The sequence below is a fragment of the Odontesthes bonariensis genome, chromosome 4 (assembly GCF_027942865.1).
Source record: "Odontesthes bonariensis isolate fOdoBon6 chromosome 4, fOdoBon6.hap1, whole genome shotgun sequence".
NCBI classification, from domain to species: Eukaryota; Metazoa; Chordata; class Actinopteri; order Atheriniformes; family Atherinopsidae; genus Odontesthes; species Odontesthes bonariensis.
This window is the reverse complement of record NC_134509.1, coordinates 7,825,413-7,851,163: the sequence shown is the minus strand read 5'-3', so window position 1 is coordinate 7,851,163 and position 25,751 is coordinate 7,825,413. Positions and strand designations below refer to the sequence as shown.

The 25,751-nt window shown below is 43.4% G+C and overlaps 1 protein-coding gene across 7 annotated transcripts; it reads right to left on the bottom strand.

Annotated features, from left to right (window-relative positions):
• Positions 1-279: 279 nt before the first annotated feature.
• Positions 280-25,340, bottom strand: LOC142378356 (lysine-specific demethylase 4C-like). Of its 7 annotated transcripts, none has more exons than XM_075462760.1 (22): positions 25,200-25,340; positions 22,824-22,995; positions 21,717-21,892; positions 21,123-21,237; positions 20,181-20,374; positions 17,244-17,293; positions 16,906-17,009; positions 16,630-16,767; positions 16,247-16,440; positions 15,743-15,972; positions 15,528-15,556; positions 13,335-13,446; positions 11,878-12,059; positions 11,043-11,283; positions 9,499-9,575; positions 8,591-8,649; positions 8,356-8,464; positions 5,138-5,332; positions 3,768-3,938; positions 2,660-2,779; positions 1,512-1,604; positions 280-1,386 (listed from the first exon to the last, which is right to left on the bottom strand). In XM_075462760.1, the coding sequence occupies exons 2-22, from the start codon at positions 22,965-22,967 to the stop codon at positions 1,219-1,221; spliced, it is 2,901 nt and encodes a 966-aa protein (XP_075318875.1). In that variant the 5' UTR covers positions 22,968-22,995; positions 25,200-25,340; the 3' UTR covers positions 280-1,218. The 7 variants fall into 7 exon arrangements, with proteins under 7 accessions (XP_075318875.1, XP_075318869.1, XP_075318872.1 ...); XM_075462754.1 differs by having other exon boundaries at positions 13,557-15,556; positions 25,200-25,339; XM_075462757.1 differs by having other exon boundaries at positions 1,527-1,604; positions 13,557-15,556; positions 25,200-25,339.
• Between the last annotated feature and the right edge of the window lie 411 nt (positions 25,341-25,751).

Here is a 25,751-nt window from a genome sequence, read left to right as displayed (position 1 = left end):
TTATCACCAGTGTTCAGAGCGTCATTCCTCGTATCAAATGGCTCTCTTTTTGGTTCTGTCAAACAACAACAACAAAGACAGATCTTCAAACAACACCGTCAGCAATAACAATCCAAAAATGACGTCCAGTTTCCAGTCGTTGTTCCAATATTTTTTTGTTAAATCGTGTCTGAAAGCCGCGAGCATCTTTCTGGACTCCTGCAAACCACCAGTTTGACCAATGAACACTCAATGAATTTGACTCTGACAATAAGAATAATGATAATAATAATGATGATGAAGAAAAAAAACAAATACGTCATTTTTATTGTTTCCTTACAGCAGTTAGCAATAGTTCAACTATAGCAAGCAAAAAATAAATACAAATTTTAAATAATTTCATTCAACAGGAGCAACAGTAGCATTTCACGTTAATGGGACAAACTCCAATACCAAGGCATGGCTTCCCATCTGAGCATTTTTCCACAGGCCCATGTGGTCAGATCTGTTCCTTGATCGGATTCTATGTCCAATTGCAGAATTCATATAGTTTAGTCAATATGGAATTGAAAGAAGGGAAAAAAAAAACAGAAAAAAGAATAAAAACACGCAGAGAAGAAGCCATTGTAGTGTGACTGGACTCGGCCCGGCGGGAAGCAGTTAGGAGACAGTGTGGAACATGCGAGGAAAACATGAGGAAAATACTACAAGCTGAGTACATAAACATTCAAAATCAAAAAACAGGAAATCAAAGACACCCGCCCATCCTCCCCCTCCTCCCACAAAACAAAAAGCTACCATAGAAGGGCTATTTAGAAAAACCTTCCTTCCAACTTTTAATTTACAAAAGAAAAGAAAAAAAAACAACAACTGTTTATTTGAAAAAGGTTGATGTGACAATTGTGAGTCACGTTTATATTCCCTGACGGATGTGAAAGCTCGAGGCAACTGTGTTCACCCGCTCTGTACGAGTCCAATCAAGAGTTCTCTTCCAGCCCTTCGCACGAGCCAATCACCGGTGAAAAATGTACAAGCCCATCCACGGGAACCGAATCCCCCATTCCCCTACGTCACTTCCTCCGATCTTTGCACAGGGGCAGCCGTGTGGGCTCGAGCTGTTGAGGTGGAAGTAGATCCTAAAGAACTTACGCGCAACCTTACACTCACACAACACAACCTCTCCTCCTCACCCGCTGTTAACTCAGTGCATTCATTTGTCAGCGATCCCTCTCCATGATTTCATTTCCCTTTGTGGCTGCGCTGCTCCCATGTGCTTTTGGCAGTTGTACGGAGGCCTGGCAGGGCCACATAGTCATTTTGGAAGCGGGAATTTGGCGTCCTCTGTCGTTTCCTCTCCCCCTGTGTGGTGAAGAAGGCGTCCTGGAAACGCATGCTCGAGGCCGTCGACTAGAAAACAAAACAGAGGAAAACACTTGTGAGCAACAAGAAAAATGTTCCACTTGGCCTTTTTACGAAATGAAAGTATCAAACTTGTGGTTTAATGTTCGTTTCCCCGCAAGTCTCATACTTACAAGTCGACGCTTCACCTTTTTAGGGAGGTCCTCATCTAACGCATAGACATCTTCCCTTTTTGCCAGCACCTGAGATCCGTCTTCAAACTCCACCTGAGATAACGAGACAATATTCAGGAGTTATTCATGCAGCCTTAGATAAACCTGCTGCATTCATACAGCCTGAGAGCAGCACCGCTTCTCAGTCTGAGGTTGGTATTCTAACCAGAGGCTTTCCGAAGGCGCAGCTATTAACGTTCCAGCTGAGAGGACAGACACAACTCTTTGCTAAGCTGTCTGTAAAGCGTAGACACGACACTGAATCATCCCTTGAGTTAGGTGCCAGAAGGAGTCATGCATCAGTGTTAACTGGCTTAAACAACAGCAAAAAAATAAAAAATATTCCTCTGAAAATGATCAGGTGCAAGAACTGGACTGAAAATGAGTGAACTAGCAGCCACCGTTCAGAGGAAAACTTTGAAAGACCTTCAGAAAGCCTCGAGAACTGTTGCTCAGGACCGATTTAAAAGATTACAAGAACTTCCTGTGAAATATAAAAAAAACTGAGAGTTGGCCCATAACTTTTGCACGCTGCCGTATGTAAAGGACAAACTGAATCAGGCGTAACTAAACTCCCCCTGACAATGGAACATTCTCGTTCAGCTTTCAAAAAAAAAAATATATATATCTGACCCATGTTGAGCTGAGTGAGTGCGTCACAGATGCATTTGTGCATAACTAAAGGACACACGGCTCAACTAAATAAAGCTTTAAGTGGAAGCCCCAAGACTCTCAGCTTAGTGAATAATACAGTGAGTTTGAATAATGCAGATCTCCTCCTCCTCCTCCTCCTCCTCTTTTTTTTTTTTTTTTTTTTTTCATCTTTGACATCCTCTTTCGTCACCGTGACTTCAGAACCCGTTTTGTCTCTTTCCCCCTTCCAGCAGGACATAGACCAAAGGGACCCCCACCGCGTCAGAGGAGTCACGAAAACGCTGACGTTGAGGGAGTTCAACAAGTCTACTGCTCTACCACCTTCACCTCCAACTGTTGCCACGAGTAAAAGACCGAATTTACAAAAGCGAGTCCTTTGAATGCATCAGCCAACACAACAGCAACACAGTGTCGGCAAGATGTTTCCAGTGCGTGTCATGTGTGAGGGTGTGTACCTGGTACATGTGGGAGACGCTGGATCCCAGGTATTTAGCACCATAGAACAGCCCATCGGGCCATTTTACTTGAACGGCCTCCCCAACTTCTGGAGGGCCCAGGTTCATACAATCTCTACTCTAAAAAGACAAGAGGACAACGTTTGATAAATGTAACAACTGAACCAAAGCCTTTTTCTTCTTCTATTTCCTTTCTTTTTTTTTCCTGGTAGAAGATAAATTCATACGTCCAAAATATCACAGCCGTGGGAGAATTATCATCAGGATTTACAATTTTCACCTAATTTACTGACAAAATAAAGTTAATTAATCGGGCAAAAAGGCAACTTAGAAATATGACAAATATGTCTTTGTTAAGCGGTTGGTTGCGTCCATGCGGCTGCGGTCGGTTTTACTCAAACAGTATTTCATATATACTGGTTGGAATCGCTGCATAAGGCCCCGGACAATGGATATGAATAATAATAACATTCAGAGCAACTTCTTACAAAACTAAAGTACAAACAGTACGATGTAAATCCAATAAAACTCAGTGGATTTGATGGTGAACAAATAAACTCAATTTCACTGTGAGTTTTGAAGGCCAAGTTCTTACGTGGTCACGTGACACGCAGAAACACTGCTCTGTCACGCCATGGTTCATTTTGAGGTTTTGGGTTATTTTACTTTCATAAATGCCTCCTTCCAAGTGGAAAGAGAAAACAGCCAAAATACACTATTAAATAATCATTTACCACACTTTAACTGTTGCACATTTCAGCAAATCAGTGCATTGTTTATCAGATTGCCACATGGCTCAAACATTTGGGATTATCCCAACATTTAGATGCACCTTTCATGGTGGGAAAAGAGCCCAACCAAAACCGGGCGTGTGAAGTGTTTTCATTCATCTTCATTAAATGACATATTGTGTATAAAGTAAAAAAATATGCTGAGTGGGAACCTGAAAAAAAAAAGAAAGGAATGTTTTATTGGGTTTGGGAATTCTGTCACACACAGATTGTGCCAGAGGCCTCAAACCGAACGATCCGCGCGCTTCCAAAAGAGGTGCTGCGAAATGGAGAGAACGTTCCCACAAAGTACATATAACCCTGAAAGGAACCCTCACCACGATATCCTCTGGGTAGGTATCATTAGAAAAAGAGCCGTCATCAAACATGACCTCGTAGAACGTCTGGGAGGTGATCTGAGTGACTTTGGAGCTGTAGTAGCGCAGGTTCTTGTGCTTGGAGATCACCGTTTGGCCCAGCGAGATGGCGGCTTGGCACGCTCGCTGCTTCTGGCGTAGAAAGGGAGAAGAGTGCAGCGATTACACTGATGTATGAGCGCAGAGTGCGCAGTCTACAGAAATTCACTTAGCATACTACACTGGTAAATGGATGGAGCTGAGTGAAGAGAGTTTTACTTTTATTTACATCATTAAGCTCCCAAATCAATAAAAGCATTTTCTTAAGTTACCGCTTGCCTTGCAGTTTATTTTGGGGGCGTTTACGTATTCGCATTTAGAGATCGAACCTGGTCTCTGCTGTGACGAGGGTTCAATTTGTGCCAGCTATATTTCAAAGTGTCAGCAATAAGTTGTGGCAATATGGTGTCTTTCTGGAAGTGGTTTCTTATGTTATTCCCACAAGATTCACACAAGGGAGATATGTGTCTGTATTTAAGAGGCACTGATCCTTCAAGGTGAAGCCTGGTCTCACTGAATTCCATCATTCATTATGAATATCTTCATTCATACAGGTAAGTGTCTACATCTTTTACTCTGAGAAAGTTTAAATTTAGTTAAAACAGACAAATGTTTAGTTTTTTATCAATCTCTTTATTTTGTATGAAAAAAGAAGTCTGCACAATACAAGTTAGTTCGGATACATATTAAAGAAATACTTTAGAATTTACAGTGTAAGGGTTTACTCCTTTATATTTCCGGCAGGGTCAGCTCTGGTAAGATCCTATGGAAGCTTTCCTTCAACACTTCCACTCTGATCTGTGTGAGATTACATCCCTGACGACATTCGCATGCATTCATAACCTCCCGTTAGAAGCCGCTTTCACCTGAGACGGTATGTTTTTTTTTTTTAAAACGTTAAAAATTAAAAAACAAATTCACTGTGCATCTTATAGTTTTATGTTGCAATAAATAGCGCCCTGTGACGGTGCTTTACTTCTCTGACTTGGCTGAGTGTGTTCACAGCTGGTGCAAGTCAATAAAGTGGTGAGTTTAGTCTCCAGCAAGCAGTCGATGCCGACTTTACACTTGGACTTCAACGTTTATGTAGATTCAGTGTTTTAAAGAGATCTTTTTACGGCATGTGACCGACAGTCTACTTACTTTTACAGCACTTGATTAGTCACAAATCAGTAGGAGTTTACAGTGGAGTCAACTATCCTCGCCTATCTTGAGCTATAATAATGAACTGGGACCACTAAGCACAACTTGGTTCATATCAGCGGCTTTAAGCCCTTGTCCCTATAACTTACAGCTGACGAGCTCCGTGACTGGTGTCTATGGCAGGTGACTGACACGACATACGGCCAATCATCCGGCTCCATGATTACACCGGCAGCATGGGCACAGGTCACATGAAAGGAGGTGGGACACCGGCCACATGAGCACTGGATACAAGCCCCTGCTTGCCGCTTCCCTGCGCAGCGGCTACGACAATAGATGCACTTCTGTAAACACATACAGACGAGACCAAGCCGTCAATACCAAAATCTGACAGCTAAGGCCCTGAGTGTACCAAATGAAAGAAAAGGGTATGTGTTTGAATTTATTCGTATTCTTGTGTACATCATAAATACACAAAAAAACCAAAGCAAAACAAAAAGAAAAACAATGTAAAATTTGAAAGCTGCTGAACCAGAGCATCTTCTTTGGTTTTAAAGTTTGGCCATGCGGCAATGTTGCTGTAGAGTCTAACATGTCGTGTCCTGCAACCGCTGTATCTGCTGCAAACCAGCGCCCTGCGGCCTCCTATTAACACTGGTGAAAAGGTCAGTGTTTAGATGCTTTACCCCTTTTAATCCGCTAAACATATCTGACTGTTGCATCACAAAGAGGGTGAAGAAGGGAGATGCTTTTGCTGCCGCCATCATTTGCGTTTCGCTTCCACCGCTGACGTGAAGACATGCCTGGTTAGGAAGTCAACGCATTTTTCACTTCACTTCCCTGCTCTGTCTTCTGTCCTGTGGTGTGAATTCTTTCATTTTGAGGGTAATTTATGCTTTCATTTCATTCTCTGGAAGTCCGTATTGAATCATTTATATTTACTGACATATCAGCCCCCCCCCCGGTGGGTGCGCCTCAGCGGGAAGTGACTCAAGTGGAAAATAAATTTCTATACAGAGGAGTTATAACATGCACACTTTCACTACTTTATAAAGCGCAGAGGTGTTAATGGTATGCTTAAAAGCCCATTCCACTGGTACAGGAAATGGTATGTGTAATGCAGACGGTCCCGGTGAGAACGGAGACTCCCTCAACTCTTGGTCCTTCTCAGTTTTGAAATAAAGGCCTTCTGTTCATTTCTTTGGAAAATCAATAACTGATCAAATTAGTTAACCCAGACTGCATTAATTCAATTTTACCTTCATCTCCAAAAATGATCAGCTTAGCCTGCCTAATTCAGATATCGGCTGACGATCAGGAGGTATCAGACTTTCTTCTTTTCCTCTTCCGAGACAAACCAAAACCTGAACCTGAAATGGGTGATGAAAATCCTAACTTTATCCTTTTTCTCCTATTAATGAAGCCTCTGTTGCTTCCTCGCTGCTCCATTTTTGTCAGCCGAGGGACTTTCAGTCAGCGCCTGTCTTGGTGATCAACTCGGCCTGCATTTCATAAAGCCTTTTCCCATACCTGCTTCATTATGGGCACCAATGTGCTGACGAACTGGCCTGACTGTCTTGTTCACCGTTTAAAGTCAGCCTGACAAGGCTGCGACAGGCACATAGAAGACATCGCCGTCTATGTGCAAAATATGTGTGTTTAAATGAGCATTTTCGATATACATGGAGGTGGGAACGAAATATATGTGAAAGCATAAAGTCGAGTAAATATGTCAACGTGGTTTTAGGCTTTAAAGTGTGAGTGAGTTAAACAGTTTCTCCCCCACGCCTGTGCTTTCTGCTGAGTGTATCTGGGTGCCTGTGTTGAACCATGCGTTAAGAACATTCCCACGGTAAATTATGAATGTATGTGTGTGTGTGTGTGTGTGCCCGCTTGTGTGTTGTGAGATAGTGAATTATGAATGGACTGGGCTGATGCAAGGGGCAATGGGTCCAATTCAAACTTCCAAACACATGACTCATGGAGGGAGCATACGAACAATAAAGTGGACAAAAAGGCAAAACAAAAGTTAAACCATCCAGCAAAGAATAACCAGTTTTAGGTCAAATTCAGAGAATGCCTTTGTGTTCAGTACATAAAATACGTTTTCACAAGGGTGAAGGAGGGATTGTTATTACTCCAAGATTTTATTTGAAAAGCAGACCATCTGTTTTTATCGTCTGAATGAGGTAAAAGTCCATCCGAAATCCACTTGTGTGAGCTTGTTAATTAGAGAAACCCTAAACTGTAGACGTCCGGAGGAACCTGCTTTTAGCTCTACTGCTAGAAAGAGTGTAATCTGGGCACAAATTGGCCCTGTGACATATTTGGCATTTAACCGCAAAAGCCAGGATGTACTGGTTCCCTTAAAAAAGGAATTCAGGTCCTTCCATTTCGGCCACCACGCTGGTCATGTTGGAGGCTTTTATGAGCCTCCCGCCCTTCCCGGTCTGGACAACAATGCCGATTCTGTTCGCTTTCGGGCCCGTGGATATGAAAACTGACTTTGTGGTTTGTGCTTTAAAATCCAAACGAGCCTAATTTCAGTGTGGTGTGAAAAGAAATGAGCTATATCTCTGTAAATACCCTGTGGGTCAGTGTGTCCGCAACCTCGGTCTCTCATTCAGCGTCAGTCAGTAACATACCGAGCGCTGGTTCTAGGTAAACGAAACTGGCCGGTTCCCCAAAGGTAGTTTGTGGCATCTGTGTCTCTGAGAGGTCTTTATTGCCTAAACTTGTCTTGACAGAATTGTGTTAGACTAAAATGCTTCAATCACTCATTATATACCAGATATAAAGCTGTTGAAAGGAGACCCAACGTGGGATTTATCAGCATATTAAAAGGCCGTATAATCACTTTCAAATCTAACAAGAAGCCCTGAAACAGTAAAACAACATCTGGGATGTGACAAGCAGTCAGTATTACGCCTCAGTTATCCATCTTGTGGGGAGAAGCACTTCTGGAGCACCTTCGCTTTCTGCTGAGCTGCCCCAGAGCCTGCAGCAGAGAGCTAACTATAGTGGCAACATGTCGGGTCTGCTGAGACACACTCCAGCTCTCTCATTAAGCAAAGACACACACGCAAAAATGCACAAACACATGCACTTAGATACAGGGAGGCAGACATACACCTACACATTTATGAAAAAACAAACAAAAAAAAAACACCAGTATACAGAAATGCCACACACACACACAAACACACAAAGCTCCCCACTCCCACCAACTAGTGGTTAATTATCTAGCTTATATTGTGGGCATGTTCATCTCACGTTGTTAATTAGGACAGCGAACACTTCATTAATTAGACCAGGCCAGTCCTCGAGGACTGAGTCTGAGAGTGTGTGTGTGTGTGTGTCCTCTCACCAGTTTATATCGCTGCATGGGGATCCTGCTGGTGTCGATCGGACTCCTCTTGGCTTCGTCGCTGAACCTCGCCTCTGGCAGCGCTACCGCACACATCACGTGGGCCCACCTGCAAACACACACACAGAAAAAATAAAGTCACACGCTATGATGATTACGGACAATTCATCTGGCGGAGCTCTGGAGATGAGAGATAAATGTGCAGAGATAAGCCCCGAACAAAAGCACGTCTCACTTGTCGTTTTGGGTTTTCTTCAGAGCTCCACCTCTGAGGTTACACAGGCAGCAGCATTCCTGAGAAAACAAGGAGAGAAAAGCGAATTAGCAAAATCCTCACACATGCTCACGGAAACACACATGCAATTAACAAATGCGTCCTGAGGTCACCGGGTCACATTTGCAGGAAGCTGTGCCTAAGCTGTTTTTTTGTGATGGAGATGGGCTGGCATACAAATGAAGTTGAAGACCTGCATTTTGAGCCAAGTTTATGTTTATGAACATAACATAATGTCTGACGGGTCTCAGTTTGTGCTGCGCCATCAGGATAAGGTTACGTCCGTTTTTAACCGTTCAACTTAGCCACCACGTGCAGTCTTAACGGCATGAGCTTTAACTGACCTGCTTTCTAACAAGCAGAGGAGCAAACTGGCACGTCGCTGAAAATGAAATCAGATGAAAATCCAAAGAAAAAGAAAAGTTTCAAGTAAACATTTGCGGCACTAAACCACGCAATGTCTTGGATCTAAATGATCAATAACTCTTTTTTTTTTTTTTTTTTTTTCCAAATCAAATCGACGCTGAGTTTCCATCTAGGACACGTACGTTTGGTCACTGGGCAAGTAAAACGTTAAAACTGAAAAAGCTTCATACCAACACCTTCAACTCATTAGTAAAGAGATAAAGTGCCAACTATATTTGTAAAGAAGAAAGAAAAACACACAATACTTTGGTTCAATCTTTAGTCTTCAGTAGGTCCGTACATTTAAATCTGAACCTCACAGTCGGCGCGCAGGAGTGAGTTTCTAAGATGTTAAATTCTCTAAGATCACTCGTACTTATGTGTAATTCACCTTCACATTTTAACACGCCACTGTTCCAAATGTTTAAGAGAAGCTAAATAAACAAAGGCATAAACCGTCTTACTGCCGTGAAGCTTCCCTCTGTGCATCGATCACATGACCACTGTTCACTGATGTCATCTGCAGCAACGCCGTAGCAACCTAAAAGGAGGGAGTGATGGATGAAAATCAGCAGCAGAAATATCCGACCCGGCTCAAATGCAGCGCAGCTGTTAAACTCAAAGCAAGCTGCGTGTCATCAGCGAACCGACAGACCTGACAGGAATGAGCAAATCTGTTGCAAGTCACAAAGCAGGAAACAAAATGCCACATCAACAATGTTTCCACAGATCCCCAACTACTATTGAAGTGGTTATGTTCCATGTAGACATCTAAAGTACTGCAGACTGAGTGGAAATTGAGAACTTGGTGGTCTCTGTGTGTGTGTGTGTGTGTGTGTGTGTGTGTGTGAATGTTTGTATGGTCAAGGCAGAAAAAGGCAAACAATACCGGGTAACTGTGCGTGTACCCCTCAGTGTTTTATAAGACACCTCTCTGTGTGTTTATCCGATTCGAAACGGGGCTTTCATTTCAGACACGGCTCAAAAACCACATGGTGTTAACATTGTTGCTTCGCTTATTTCTGGCCTGTTTTCCTGACGTGGCAAGAGAGGGCAAAAAACATACTGCGGTGGTCTCAAACAGCAAAACAATCAGACTTTGATTTATTAAAACAGACGGGATTCTGGTTCAAATGTATGCACTGAAGGCTTTAGACGTGTAAGCGAGGGGGACTTTTTTTCTTTCTCAGTAAAAAGAGACTTTACGTCTGTGTATGTGAATGTGTCTCTGTTCCTTTCCTCGACGATCCATCACAAAAACCAAAAAATAAAATCCGAGCCCACCTCTGTTTCCTTTCCAGAGTTCAAATAACAGCGCAAGGAGAGTGCTACATCGACTTGTACTCATTCTTGCGTCTCATAACCAAAGTTGTGGCTTTTTCATCAGTGTCAAATGGCATACACTTCGTCTCCCACTCTCACACAAACCAAGTGAATACAAATGTGGCACAGCTGCTGTGCACGCACCACACAGCGCATACGTTACACCCAGGACCTGCGGAGACGAAAATGTGCGGCGGGATCAACTCTAATATAAGTGATTAATGGAGACTTTGGAAAAAGCAGTGTCGTTCTAAAGCTGCGGATGCGAGACACCGAGTGGGACTTTTGAAACGGAGTGCGGATCGTTGGGAAAGAAAACTCCGGCTGTTTGTGTGAACGTGTCAGTGGAACAGTAAAGCATGTGTACGTAAGGGCTGTGCGTGGCGAGAACGGAGGATTCACCCTCATTCAGCTGACAGGGAAATAAAACACTTCTAACCGCAGAAGGAGAGACAGAGACAGAGACGGGGGGGGGTGGAGGCAGAAAGATGGCGAAACATCAAGACGAAGTGAGTCAGGATATAAACCCACTGACCCTCCAACAATGACAGAAAAGAAACAAGCACAGCATGTGGAAACAAACAAAGCGGCCTCGTGAAGCCAAACAACCGTAAAACACTACCGTGCACCACAGAACACATCCTCCTTAACATGTACATGCTACGCTTCCCTGGTGCATACGTACTCGCGTGGACTTGCAGACAACAGCCTTGGCAGCAGAGGAGAGGGGAGGTGCCATCCTCTTGCAGCAGAGGGTTAGTAGGAGTTGGGGAGCAGTTCTGCTCCCGAAAAGAGAAGCAGATCTCTGGGACCAGGGGCTTGGTCCTCCTCAACCCTCTGCAGGGAGGTGCAGGGACCTCTGGAGAGGGAGGTTTGGAGGCGTCCTTAGAGGTGGTGGATTTACTGTCCTCAGCCTTGTCTTCGGCCTGCAAGAGGAGGAGATGGGTCATGTTCATGTTTTCTCTGAGACCTGAACGGACTGGATTGTCGACAGTCAGCCAAATGTTTGCCCTCCTCCTTTTCAATAAAAGTTATCATCCTGGTTGGCTTTTTTTTTATGTCAGCGGAAAATTACAGAGGCTGTCTCTGTGATAAACAATGACGACACTTTGGGAAAATCAACAGATGATCATAACCAGTAGGTTTCGTGGGGTTTTCACGTTTTCTATCATTGTGCAGAATTGATATTACCCCCCCCCCTCAAAAAAACCCTTTCTTGCTCACAATTGACAAGATAACTCTCTGAGCAGAGAGTAAATTAGAGTAAATTCTGCATTAAACTGTGAATCCAAAAGTGTCTCTTTGGACTGGATTGAATAAATTTATGTCTTCTCCTGAAAAACATTGAGTAGTAAATATATAAAGAGTGATGGGAGAAAAATATATATATATCATATGTGCTCGAGACCGTATGAGATATTTATGCATCAATTTAAGCATCCTCAGTAAACCAGTGTTGCAATGCATTCACAAAACTGGATTTTAGACACAAAAATGTGCCAAATGACCCCAGATAATACCTGATAATAGGGCATGAAGAGTGTGCACACGGCACAGTATGGCTGCATGGTGGCTGCGTGGGCGTTGTACTCCCTCTCTGCTGTGAAGCAGCTCTTTCTGTTCTGCCAGAGGTAGACCAGAGGCTTTGCCCATGCTTCCATTTCCTGCTCCTCCTCCTCCGCCAGGCTTGCTTCAGGGGGCTCTGAGTGGAGACAAAAATCCAGATTGAGATTACATTTCTTTTTGTCACCAAGATTACATAAAAGACGTGACACGACAGGGTCAATCCGCCTAAAAATTTCATCACATCAGAATATGCTCCACTGGAGCAAAAAAATGCTGACTTTGCAGCTCCGGGGGGGGGGGTATACGGCGTGATTTCCTGGATGTTAACATGATGGCAGATGTTAGGTGGAACAGCTCTGTGGTCTGTGAGTTTAAAAAAAAAAAAAGTATCACATTTTCTCAACAAACAAACCCTTGTGCTTCTTTTACAATGTCTAAAATGATTATTGGTATCAATGTTTCTTGTGTTTTTTCAGCCTATTTTGAGTCATGTGACCTGAGTGCTAAAAAAAAACACTCTCACAGACTTTTCCAACATTCTTCTCCAGCTCTTTCACAAACTTTTGCCGTTAAGTCGGATCTAATCCGTCCACAGTGGCGGCGACTTCCTCCGGTTCCCTGAACATTTTCACTAAACGTGTCTCTTTACAAAATGGCACAAAGCAGTTGGACCCTATCGACCTCATAAAACCAGTTTCTCATGGCCATAATCGTTTCATTGTGCTGTCTGTCTCAGTGATAAGCAACTAGGACAATTATTCATCATTTTTCACAATCACAGAGATGACAAATGTCACTGTGTGGGTATATGTGCATTAGCAGTTGCTAATCATCATTAAAACCATGAAAACAAATAGATTATCTGTCACGAAGTCGCTGTACTGCGGTGGGCCTGAGGATTAAATCTGTTTGGTTAATGTGTGCATTGACGTCAGAGGAATCATTTGAGGGGACATATAATTTGAAAAACGAGGAGGGGAAGGCAGAACCACAGAGCGGATAGATTCACCATGGGACCGCACAAATTTTACCAGAGAACACTCAACTTATTTGTCAAGTTTGCTGCTTTAGTATGAGGACAGAAAACTAAGTCAGTTCTATTGTGTCTATAGATTTTCTTGCCTACATATACCATGTTTCACACGTCTTTTTTAGCCTGCAAATCCAATTACTCTCAAAGAACTTCGTGGCATCTGTATTCTGGCTCATTACGATCTCGCCTGGTGTCACCCACAGCGCAGCACACACCACAACAGGAAATGTCCCTGAGTTTTTACAGAAAGGAGCATGACTGAGCATGTCAACGTGTGCATAAATCACTATCTGAGTGTCTTTTTAAAGCTAAACCACGGCGATAGCTCTCAATGAACCGCGTGGGCGCGTGTGTGTTTTTGTGTGAAAATGAGCCCACCGTCGTCACTGGTGGCCTGTTGCTTGACAGCGGTGGGCACGGCTCTTGCAGTGGGTTTCCTCAGTGGGTGGCGCCAGCTCTTACTGGTCCTCTTGCCCGACAGGGTAGGGTACTGGGACACACAGGAATCATTGGAAGGTGTTAGAAGTACAAACAATCGGCCTTTGGATGAAGCTGAAGCTGAAATCTTAACGACTATAACTGTGTGTAAAGAACACTCACAGCACAAACCTCCCCAGGTTCCAGGCCTGATTCATCACATTCATAATTACTTGTATCATTTTCCTCATCTTCCTCTTCCTCAGATGAGTCACTGCTGCTCTCTCCCTTAGCACTGCTTTGCCGCTCTGCATCTTCACCATCGGATCCCCCTTCTTCCATATCAGACATCCCATCCTGCTCTCCCTCTCCGATCCCGACAGGTGACGAAGTCTCCATTTCTGAGTGTAATCTCTCCTTTGGCTCCCTTTGTCTCCCAAGCTCGCTGCCCAGGGACAGGGACTCGGTTTCATCTACTTCCTCTCTTTGCAGCTCATAATCGTCACAAAGTCCCAAAGGCTCGATAGCACCAACTGAAAGTAAAGACGTGGGCTCGAGTTGGGCCCAGGTGAGAGGCCCACCTTCATTTTCCTGGTTCTGTTCTTGTGCTGCGTCTTCCAGGTCTGTGACCTGCTTGCACTGGGGCTCAGTCCACATGGTGTAAGGCAGAGGGTCGTGGGAGAAGTCAGAGGGGAGCTCTGGTTGCAGATTCTGGATCAGAACTGCAGGGCCCTGGGAATTGAAGTTTTTCCAGATGCTACTGGAGAAAGGTTTGGACTCCATGAATGCACTCTGAGGAGTGCAACTGGAGGAGTAGTATGTAGTATGTAATGCTGAGTGGTTGCCATTTTGAGTGCATAACGGAGGGACAGGGGCTGGAAGATTATTGTTTGTGTTACCAGACAGCAGAGGGTCGCCACTGTTAAGACTGAATGTACCGTCCCTTAAAGCTGGGTCTTTGGAGTTCTCTTTATTGGTATCTGGGGTGTCCGGCTGTGGCTCTCTTTGAGACGCAGTTCTGTGAACTAGCTGGTTATGAGTTGCATCTCTCTGTCCAGCAGTAAAAGTTTCCAGCTTTGTGTGATCCTTTTCTGAAGCAACTGCAGATTTTATGAGCATTTCATGAACTCCACCAGATGTTACTTTGTGCAAACCACTGGCAGCTAAATGAGCCGTGCTTCCTACTAAACCAGACGCTCCTGCTTCTTCACATTTAATTGGAGAGTCGAAATGCCAGTGGTTGACATGTTCTATTACACGAGGCTCTCTTGAATCTGTCTTTTTCTCCTCCTCTTTGGCCCCATGTGAGGATGCAGAGCTGGTTGGCGTCTCTCTCTGGAGCACAGGTGCAATCTGGTGGCTGCATGATCCAGACTTTGGGAAATCAGTGAGCCCCTCATCGGCAGGGCTGAGGGAGGGCATCTCTTGGGTCAACACAGGTGGCATAGGGCAAACTTCAACCTTTTCAGCTGGCTCTGGTGTGAGTTGTGGCATGTCCACCGCATTCCTCAGTAGAAGAGGAGGGATAAGACTTTCCTCGATGCTGCCTTTTCCTGCACTGCTATCGTGTTGGGAAGGACAGAAGGAGCCACCTGATGGGTAAATATCCCCCTCTGCTGGCTCATTCTTCAGATCATAAAGTGCTTCTGTAGTGGAGTGTGGATTAATATGTGTAGGATCAACAACAGAGTCCATTTTCTCTGTTGCAACAGTGTTGTTCGTGTAATTCTTGGTACCCGCGTCCATGCTGCTGTCAGTGTTCAAACTTTGGCTCAAAGATGAGGAATTAGATATTTGAGCCATCGAGTCAGGGGGACTTAAGTCCATTACTGTCTCAGCAGAAGTGTTTGTGTGGGACGATGGGCTGAGTTTGTTGGCCTCCAGGGGAGGAATTCTGGTACAGTCTCCACAAGCTGAGAGGTTTTGAGGTACAGAAGAGGAGCACGTTGACTCATTAACTTTCAGGTGCATCTGATTAGCCTCAGGACTTTGTCTGAGTCGTTCGGGAGTCCTCATTTGGACCGCGGACTCTGAAAGGTACTGAGGGTCAACAAGAGTTTCATTTTTCACTGGCGCAGCTGGGAAGTTGGAGTGGGAGATATGGGATAAGTCCTTATTAGAAAAGCCCAAACTTTTGCTCTCAACACGATTTACCTTCACCACACACATCTGCCTGCAAGGACCTGTCAAGGACAAAGGGAAAAGCAAGAGCAGCCATCAACAAACAAGAAGTCTGAGAAGTTCTACCAAACATTTCGGCTGAAACAGTTCTAATAAATAGCCAGAACACTCTCCCGTTCACACACACGTTCTCATTATCAGGGCAGTTTCTGCATTCTTTGGACCAAGGTCTTATCAGTCAGTCTTACCAGAAAGCTGAGCAGAGTTCTGATTCAGGTTGTGCTTGGACTCAGCTTCCTTCTTCTTCTCTTTCTCTTCTTCTTTACAAGTTGTCCCCGCTACAGATTTTCGCACCTTGGGTGCAGATGGACCACTTTGACCTTTCCTCTTGCTGCCGATAAATGCTGAGCTGCTTTCCAGGCCAACAGGCTCCTCTGAGGTCCTGAGGCGCTTGGAGCGCATTCGGGAGTGACTGCTGCTGTAAGACGGGGGAGAACAAAGAGGATGGAGACTCAAAACCCCCACTTACACTAAAAAGCCATAACACAGAATGCAGATTTTTGTGACTTGAAGACATGGATATTTAGTTTTTGCTGCAGAATATTTCTGGCCATCAGTCACCATTTTCCCCACACTGTTTAGCGCCACTTCTCCTCTAGATTAAAACCAAACCGCCAGGTGCAGCACACCCCTCTTCGTGAGAATGTAGCATTCAAAACAGAAGAAACATGGCCTGAGTATGAATACGGTACCCCTTATTAGTAGACTTGGTTTTTTGGCGTCTCTGCAACCAGCTCTGCAGCTCCGGTGTCGTACTCGGCGTGGCGTGGGTGTGGTCAATAGGTGTTGCATCTTTGCCCAGCATCCAGTTAGCATACCGGTCAGGCTGAAAACGCTTAACAAAGGGTTCCATGGATATCTTTACCATGTCTTTGCTACACGTGCACTGGAAGGGGTTTAGAGAAAAAGGCGTAAGAACATCGTGCGTTTAAGGCACAGTCTTTTCAGATGTTTTATGAGCACAGTTTCAGGTGAAATCACTTACATTCAAATAAGAATTCCTTGTCAGGCTTTCCAAAGACTAGTAAAAACTTTAAGAAATATTCTCTTCAAGTTGACCGAAGTGTAATGCTACCTGTGTGGCCACTTTGCCGTAGTCTATCCAGCGCACGGTGGCAAAGTTGGTGGACTCAGCGCAGTTGAAGCCATGATTGAATCCAGCATGGTAACCATAGGGGAAGGTAATCATGAACTCTCCGGCTTCCTGAGTAATCTGATGGGTGGGATGGAGATTGGTTTGTAAGAACAGAGGAGTAACGGAATACTGAATTTTCCTTTCTGTTGTTAAAAACAAGGTGACAACAGAAACGAAATACAATCGTTTTGAAATGGCACCCCTGAAGATTTCTACCTTATCAAAGGGAATTCCATACTTCTTCAGTATGGAGGGGGAGAGGAGAGTCATCTTGTGACGAAGAAAAGCCTCACAACCCTTGAAGCTGTTGGGGAAAAAGCCTGACAGAGAGAGACATGCACGGACATCGTTAGAGAGACTTTAACATAATCAATTCTAGACATGTTATCGAACTTGCGAAAAAACGGAACATGAAGTTCCAATCTCACTTTTAGCACTAGCAATCTAACACAGGACTCTCCTGTGGGTAGCCAAACACACACAGAAAAGCCCCACAAGCTAAAAGCAATGTTATAATGACACCGAGGTCAATTATTCTTTAATTATCATTTTACCTGTCGCCAGACGCTCTAGTCTCTTCCCGTGCTCAGGGGGGATGGCATACCTGTTAGAGGGGGAGATATGGAGCACACAGTTTATTTGGGCTCTGCAGGGGAAATTCTGCATGTGAATCTTAGAAATGCTTCTGTGTAACAGAATTTCAAGACTGCCATCAAGTGGTAGATAAATGAATGATTGTGGAGAGGCAGGTCAACCTCCTCCAACACAGCGCTGTTAATGAAAAATCCCACCCCAACTTACACTTCTAAACGTGTTATCCTAAAAAAAACTAAAATATCGCAGAAATTTAAAAAGACTGTCTCGATAAGGACAAATAACAAACACTGTTTTCTGCTGAGCTGGGAGTTCGTGGAATATTCGGTTGGCATTATTTGGCATTGTCGTGCACCACACTGCTGATGTAGTCTGAAATGCAAACTATTTCTTGGCAAGAAACCTGAGGAGCATGACAGAAATCCCTCAAGGTTTGACTAGGCATTTCATTTGACTAGCTCCATCCATCAGGTCTGTGGCGTTTCTATCAACATATCACCTGTCAGCTTAACGCGGGCCGTGAGAGAAATGGCAAGATGAGGACGCAGAGGTGAGAAGAGGTGCATCTTTAAGCTGCTACCCTCCTGAGAGGAGATGTCGAAAAGCAATGGGATGAAAGAGAGCGCGTCAGTGTGTCTGCACCAGATGATAAGGGTATGCATGCGTGTGGGTACTTGGCACACGAAGCCACTCTGTTTATGTGTGTCGCTGTCTGGCTGTGACACTGATCCCTGTGGGGGTTCACCGCTCTAACGAGCAGAACTACCTCGAGGGCAAGAGAAAGAAATGAAGCACGCCACACAGACAAAGAAATAAAATGCAAATTCCATTTAGGTCGACCTGCAGTTGCCACCTCTCCTTCTACTTCACCGCCTAAACGCTGACATCCCAGTAATCCGGCTCTTCTAAGTGATGCCTGTTGGAGCTGAGCACTACACGTTCTGTGACTGACCTGATCACACTGAAAAAAGGGAGAGTGAAGTAAAGTCAAAGTGCAAGTGTTGGTAAAACACAACTTAAAGTATTAAACTAACATTTTTTGGTGCTTATTTACCGGTACCTTACAAATCCAATCCTACAGTACTAGTTGACTGCTTAAATGAAATATTTGTCTTGCTGTACTGACAAGAAAGACAGCTCCCAAGAAATCCAACCATATGCCTGCACCCTTGGAGAATAACACAGCCCCATACACACTCCCTCCTTGGACATGCAGACTAATTCCTGCTGCTGCATTGTAGCTTTTCTATTCCCACAAGTATTTAGAGTCTCCTAATCGACTGTTATTGCAGGGGAACCTCCTCCTCATTGTGCAAACAAGAACTGAGGTTCAACAGAGCTGGCAAGCAAATCAAGTGAAACGTGACACGGTAAGTCGTTTATAACTTTAATAATCTTCGATCATGAATAAGAATGGAGAATACCAAGGGTGCATCCAATCCTGTAAATTCACATCTCTTTATGTTTATCTTTCCACTCAGTGCTCTTTCAATACCTACATTTCTTTCTTTAATATTACAACACATTAGAGTTCTTAAATTCTAAAATGGACACATTTACATAAGAGATAAGATGTCCATTTAGGTCTGACATAAACCTGGGAGCATGGAAATCGCTTTAGGTTTTAGTCAGTTGAGTGTGAGATTAATTCAACCGATTAAATATTCCCTGTCAGGAATAGCACAGGACAGATCAGTTTTCGGCCTGTCCAGGGTGTACCCCGCCTCTCGCCCGATGACCGCTGGGATAGGCTCCAGCTCCCCCGCGACCCGCCCGACGGATTTAGCGGGTATAGAAAATGGATGGATGGATGGATGATCAGTTTTCCAAATATGGGCTGCACCAACAGAGTAAAACTGACGTGGCAGCAAATCAGGACAAAGCATAACCACATATCTTTTCTGAATCACCAAATAGGTGCGTACGCTTATGTTCCTGTGCGGTTTGCTCTACAGTAACTGCACCGATTCATTCTGTTCAACCAGGTTAATGAAAGGGGGTTATAGGATTTAGACTGTAAGCTGACTGAAAGTGGGTCAAAAATAGTTAGCAGCAGGCTAAATACTCACCCTTTACACTAGCCTGGGAATTCCCATGCTGCTTTGTGCGCGATTTCATTCACACTGCAAAGTCAGCCTGGAAACCACCGCCCTTATTTTTGCCTGAGTTAGGGAACCAATCACAGAACGGGGGGGGGCAGCAAGACGATGACGACGTCTATGCACGACACCGAAGCTTGTAGAGTGTTAATCCAACATGGCAGCGGACACAACGTTACTGTTCGATGCAGCCTTAGAAAGTGTTTGGCGTTTGGTGTTGAAAGATTTCATTGCCTTCTTCCTCGTCGAATTTCTGTCGCTCTACATACGTCATCTGATATAAGTGATACAATTGGCTATGAATCGCGCGCAAAGCAGCATGGGAAGAACCAGACGCCATTTGATAGACATACGTAGCGCCCAATAAACGGCTCTAGGCATTCGTAAGCCACGCCTCAAATACGAGAAAATGCACACCTAGTTCCCAGACCACCATCTCATCGAGATGTGGACGCGTCAGCCAGGCTACTTTTACACTACAAAACCAGTTTAAAAAACACCTGGGATGTAAAATTAAAGGCTCATCCCTCTATGACTACCATGAAGTCGGAGAAACTGTAAATGGGTTGCAATAGGTTATAGTGGTTATAGGATATAGCATCACTGGTAACCCCAGAATAGTAAGCGAATATGTACATACTTCAGAGGTGAGGAATCAGGAGTTCAACAAAAAGTACTAAACTAGTAAAACTGAAAATGAAACTTGATGAAACGGTGTAACTTCTGGTGTCTTTGCTTTCATTTTGTTTGCGTCTTTCAGCATTCACCCCCTGCGTTGAAAACACACTCCACACTCACCAGGACTTGGGCTCTCCGAAATGAAGGTAGTTGATGCTGTACAGGTCCATATCCTCGGTGTGCCAGGAGAAGGTGGTCTTCCACATCCCAAAGTACAGATACGGGGTGTTGACCCCCTGTATGGAAACCCCGCAGTCCTCTTCGATAACATCCAGGATGGAGTTCAGGTGGCCAATGTTCCACTCTTCTACATCCTAGAAATTGGAAATGAGGGGTTTGACTTGGGCGACACGCTGCCAGTGCAGTAAACTACAAGTAAATGTAAATGTACTTTATTTATACAGCCCTTTACAGACAATCCTTTCGGTGTACCAAAGTGCTTTACAGCAGTTAATAAATAAAGAGAAGAATAAGTAAAAACAAATAAAACCAATAAAAGAACAGTGAAAGCAATAAACTACAACAAAATCTAATAAGATAAAATAAGATAAAAGTGTCATCATACTACTGGGTATTAAAAGCAATCCTAAATGAGTAGTCTTTAAGTAGGCCTGCTGTGGGATATATGTATGCTGTAAAACTAGCAACTGACAGTGGTGATTGTTGTTTGTGTTTATCAGGTCTTCTTAGTTAAATCTGGTTCTGGTTATGTTGCTTTCAGTCCATTTACTCTCATTGTCCCCTGTCTGGATTTGCAAATGGAGTCAAAATCTCCTATTTTTGGTTGGAGCCAAAAACAAAATCTCTGAATAAGTTTACTTTAAAAAAAAAAAAAAAAAAAGCTTTCAAATCAAACCAAAAAAATAAAACTGATGTGCAAGGTTCAACTGAAATAATGTTACCGACAAAACAAAAGGGTTTTTCTGAGATAATTCCTCTCAAACGGTTGAACCGAATATGAAAACTGAACCTCAACTGGAAAGGCTGGTCAGCGACAGAATGACTAACCAACATCTATGGGGACAGGAGAAGAGAAATAGAGAGATGAGAAAAGACATCTACCTCATCGTAGAGGCTGCCGCTGACATCAGCACCATATATGGGTGAGACAAAAGTGAGGTTCTTCCAGTATTTCCTCTCAAGGTCTTCATAGTTCAGGTAGCGCGGCGTACAGTACCTTTAAGAAGAAAACAAAATCTATTTGGTTCGGGGAGGTCGACATCTGTTCTGCACATCTTGTACAGTGACAACTTTCGATGCAGAAAACATTTTATATCAGCAAAATATGAACATATTTTAATGCTTCTAGTTGAGTTTCTCTACTGTAACTATTTGCCAGATGATGAATAGCTCCGAAGCATTTATTCTGAAATATATAAGTACATTTTGAGTTTTCAATATAAAGCCAAAAGCACTGTAAATAAATTTTAAGACCTTTAAAATTACAGGGTGAAGCTAAATCTTAAAAAAGTTCATTAATTTCTGTTTGAATTTCAAATGTTACATGTTCAAATTAGTTTGTAATATCTCAATAATGTACCCTGCAAACAAACGTTCTAACATCCTTACCCAGGTAGAGCAAGGTGTTTAATTCCCCATAAGAAACCCTCCCTCCAGCCTATGAAATCCCAGAGACAACAGCTCCATAATACTCACATGTCACTGTTAGCTAATCGCCTGAACTCCTGCACACTAAGAGGCTTTTTCTGGATGTTGTATTGAGTGAAGAGCCCTGATTGGCCGGCCACCATCTGCTGAATGGGAGCGTCGATCATTAAATCATCTATGTCGTCATAGGTGCGGCGGGGCTTCCAGCCTTTAGGAGGTATGACCTGAAGGACCAACAGAGGGGCAAAAATTTGCCATTGAAAATAAAACAAAAACATAAATACTCTGCAGTGAAATATACATACAATGGGCATTCTAACCACCATATTACAACTAACATCATGATCACCACGGGAAGCCATACACAAGCTCTGCAGTGAAATCCCGCCGAGCTTTCTGGAAAACGGAATATAGTGGAGACGCGTTCTGTGTTCAGATGAGTCCACATTTCCGCTGGTTTTAAGAAGATTCAGTTAAGTTCTATGCGTCAAAGACGAGAAAGCCCACCCAGGCTGTAATCAGTGAAAGGTGCAGAAGCCACCGTCTGTGATGCTCAAGGCTCACGGCATGGACCACTTGCATAATGTGAGGGTACCACTGTAATGGTGGGTAATGAAAGACTGAAAGGCCGTGGTTACTTCAGCAGGACTATGCCAGACCTCGTTTTATGCAACTTACTAAAACGCAGCTTCATAGACAGTGTGTGTCTGCTTCACTGGCCTGCCTGCAGTCCAGGGCTGTTTCCTACTGAAAATGTATGGCACGTTATACAGAGGAGTGTTTAGCAGCTGAAATCTTGTATTCAGCAAGACTGGACACCGATTTCTCATGCAAAACCCCCAGCATTTAGCATCTTCAGTTCCTAAAACATCAAAAAATGATGAATTTTCCAAATTCAATGTGGTTGGTCAGTGAAGACAATCAAAATAATTCCCTTTGAACTTCTATCTGTGAAACAAAGGCTCAAACAAATGGAGAAATGACAGATTTAAGTATTTGTGGCATTTAGGAAAACTTCACAACTTTTCCAGCAACGTGGTCCGTAGACAAAGTTACACTTCATGAAACAGCGTCTTTTTCTGCTGACCTTTCTTTCTCCCGTTTGGCTAAATTCCCCTTCAGTTCCAAATGATCAGCCCGACAATCACTTCCTACCTTAGCCAGGCCTGCGCGGTGTGCACCCTGAGACTCCATATAGGCCAGGTACTGGTTGAAGTCTTTGAACTCTTCCATGGTGGGCCTGAAGGTCATGATCTTGCAGGTGGGGTTTGCAGGGGTGAAGACCCCTGCTCCCGCCATCCTGCAACCTCACTTTAACGACTTTAACCTGGTGGGGGGGAAAAAGAAGCATGTTCATTTGTTAATTTGTTGTTTTTGTTTCGCTTTCTAGAAACTGTGTTGTGTTGATTTTTTGTTAGTTAGATATGATGATGACCAACAGCAGAAATGTCCATTCTGAGAGGATAAAACTAAACTCCCCACACACTACGGGTGACATCTTCAGAGCAGAAAAGATACCATGAACGACTATTTCTAATAAGATGGATGGATAAAGACTCAATTTTAAGGTTATATAGACTGCAGTTTGCCCCGTTCTATTTCTTTCTTTTTTTTTTTAACTTTATTGCCTTTATCCAACTTGCAGGCAATACAAACACAGACACACATTCAATTCAAAAATACACAGGTCACCTTGTCATTAAATGTCATACTTGATTATACAGGGTCAAAGCACATGCATGATATAAAATTGTAACATTACAGTTAAGGTTTTAGCCTAATTTCAGTCCCAGAATGACTGGGGCCCATCTTCTTATGAATAGTGGTATTTTAAACTGTAAAATAGCAGTCATGTTTTCCATGGTATGTATCTGCTCAATCTTTTGTATCCATTGAGCTTTTGTGGGTGTATATGGCTGCATCCAATTAACTGTAATCATTTTCTTCGCAATCATTAACAGAATATGTAACATGTAGCATTGGTCCTTAGAGAGCAAGTTCTCTGGTATCTTCTCCAGTAAGAAAATTTAAGGGACCAGAGGTATATCAACTCTGAAGACAGTGTCCAATTCTTCTTTAATTTGTTTCCAAAAAGTTTGTATCACTGGACAGTCCCAGAATATGTGGGCCCCGTTCTATTTCATTTTTCATTATTACCATCATTACTGTGGCTTCTATTGAAGCAAGGTAACATCTTTAAGAAAGGTCATGACCTGCACTTATCCCTGACTTATACATGCCTCAGGCTTTAAAACGTGTCTGCTTTTTGCCGCTTGCTGTCATACATTGGCTGAGGCATCCATCACAAAATTCCGCATTTGATCATGTGAAAGTTCGCTTCACACAAGATTTCAAATGTGGGACAAGCAGTTCCAGGCTTCGCCACTAGATGGAGGTACAAACTCGACAAAAACGTAGTTTTGATCATTTGAACCTTCTTGATGCCAATATCCCAGTTCGGGTTTTTGTCCCATCCATCCACCCATCCCACTCCCAACTCTGACTTTACTGTGCCTGCACACAAAGGATCACTCTGCTCCACGTGAGGCCACAATTTAGAACCTTTTTTAAAAAAAATAATAAAAATGAACCCCCTTAACGTGACCAATCCACATTATGCGACCAAAATTATGTAACTGGCACTTGCATATTAAAACAAGTTTGTTTTGTTTTTATTAGGAAGCAAGGAAATAAAAAAACAGCTACTGTTTACAGTCCTACTCTTTGTCCGGGTCTTACAGTAATTGTTAAAAACGCGAATAACGCTCACATTCGGCCTTTTAAACACCTCAAAATGGGTCTGGTTTGAATGTTTTGGAAAATGAACCTCGACTGGCTTGCACTTTGACTGTTAAATACCCCCATTAGCGTCTGTAGCTTCGCTAATCTTTGTTGTCTGCCAACGCAACTAGCCTACGTTCTGTTATGATGCCGAGTAATGGCTGAACAAATAGCACAGCTTGCTAGTTCAGCTGACTAGCTAACTTAATTTTACATGGTAGCCCGATATGGTACTCTTTGACTTTAATTAGACATGAGCTCGTGTTACAAGGTTCAGCTGTGTTTAGCGATGGTTAACCGGAGAGAGGAAAGCATAACCAGCTATTAAGCTAACCTAGCTGTAACATTAACTAAGTTGTTACTACACGAGTGACTGGGATTTAAATGCCCCTCGCAAGGTGGCTGCGCGCAGGCCCGTAGCTAACCTCCTTTTGAGACTTCGTATAGTCGGAATAATTTAGCCTGGAATATCTGTGCTGGTAATGTTAATAAATATCTAGGAAATATAGCAATGGACAAATAAACAGTGACAACGCACCCAGCACGAGACGGCCACTGTGGCACGATCCCGTGCCAACTTATGTGCCTGGCAACGCTAACGGTTAGCTGTTGATAGCTCCGCAAGATTCTGCACAGGAGTCACGAATATGCACCCCGCTCCCAAACACTTCGACACAAACCCGGCTCCTGTGCACTTTTATTTCGACTATGCCGCGCGTCGGCCCCCACACAAGCACACGAAATTTTTACCTTGCTTTAGAAAGACGGAGTCGTGTTGTTGTTTATGTCCTTCCTTGTTCGTCCAGCTGATTCACATGACAGCTGCTGCTGTTGCTTCTTGCCTCTCAGAGCGGCCGCGTTCCGTATCTGTACTCTGCGCTCCACTGTGTGTGTGCGTGTGTGTGATCAAGGCCGTGGTGGTGCGGTACACCCATCCATGCACTGTGAGATCTGCGAGGCAGCAGACGAGTTGATGAACTGGAACGCAGGCATGGCAGCTAATAGAAAGCGCACCTGCACATGCACAGTTTACTTACACAATAATACAGATAATGCGTTCTTATCGCTTGTGTTTGTTTCGATGATTTATCTAATTTGTCTTTTTATTTTTTTCCGGGATGGCCCCGGGAGGAAACTTCATAGATAGATAGATAGATAGATAGATAAATACTTTATTCATCCCAATTTGGGAAATTGTTTTGTTGCAGTAGCATACACTAAAAAATATGAAAACAATTAAAGTAAAAACAAGCAAATAGAATAGAATAGAATAAATATAAATAAAATAAAATAAAATAAGAT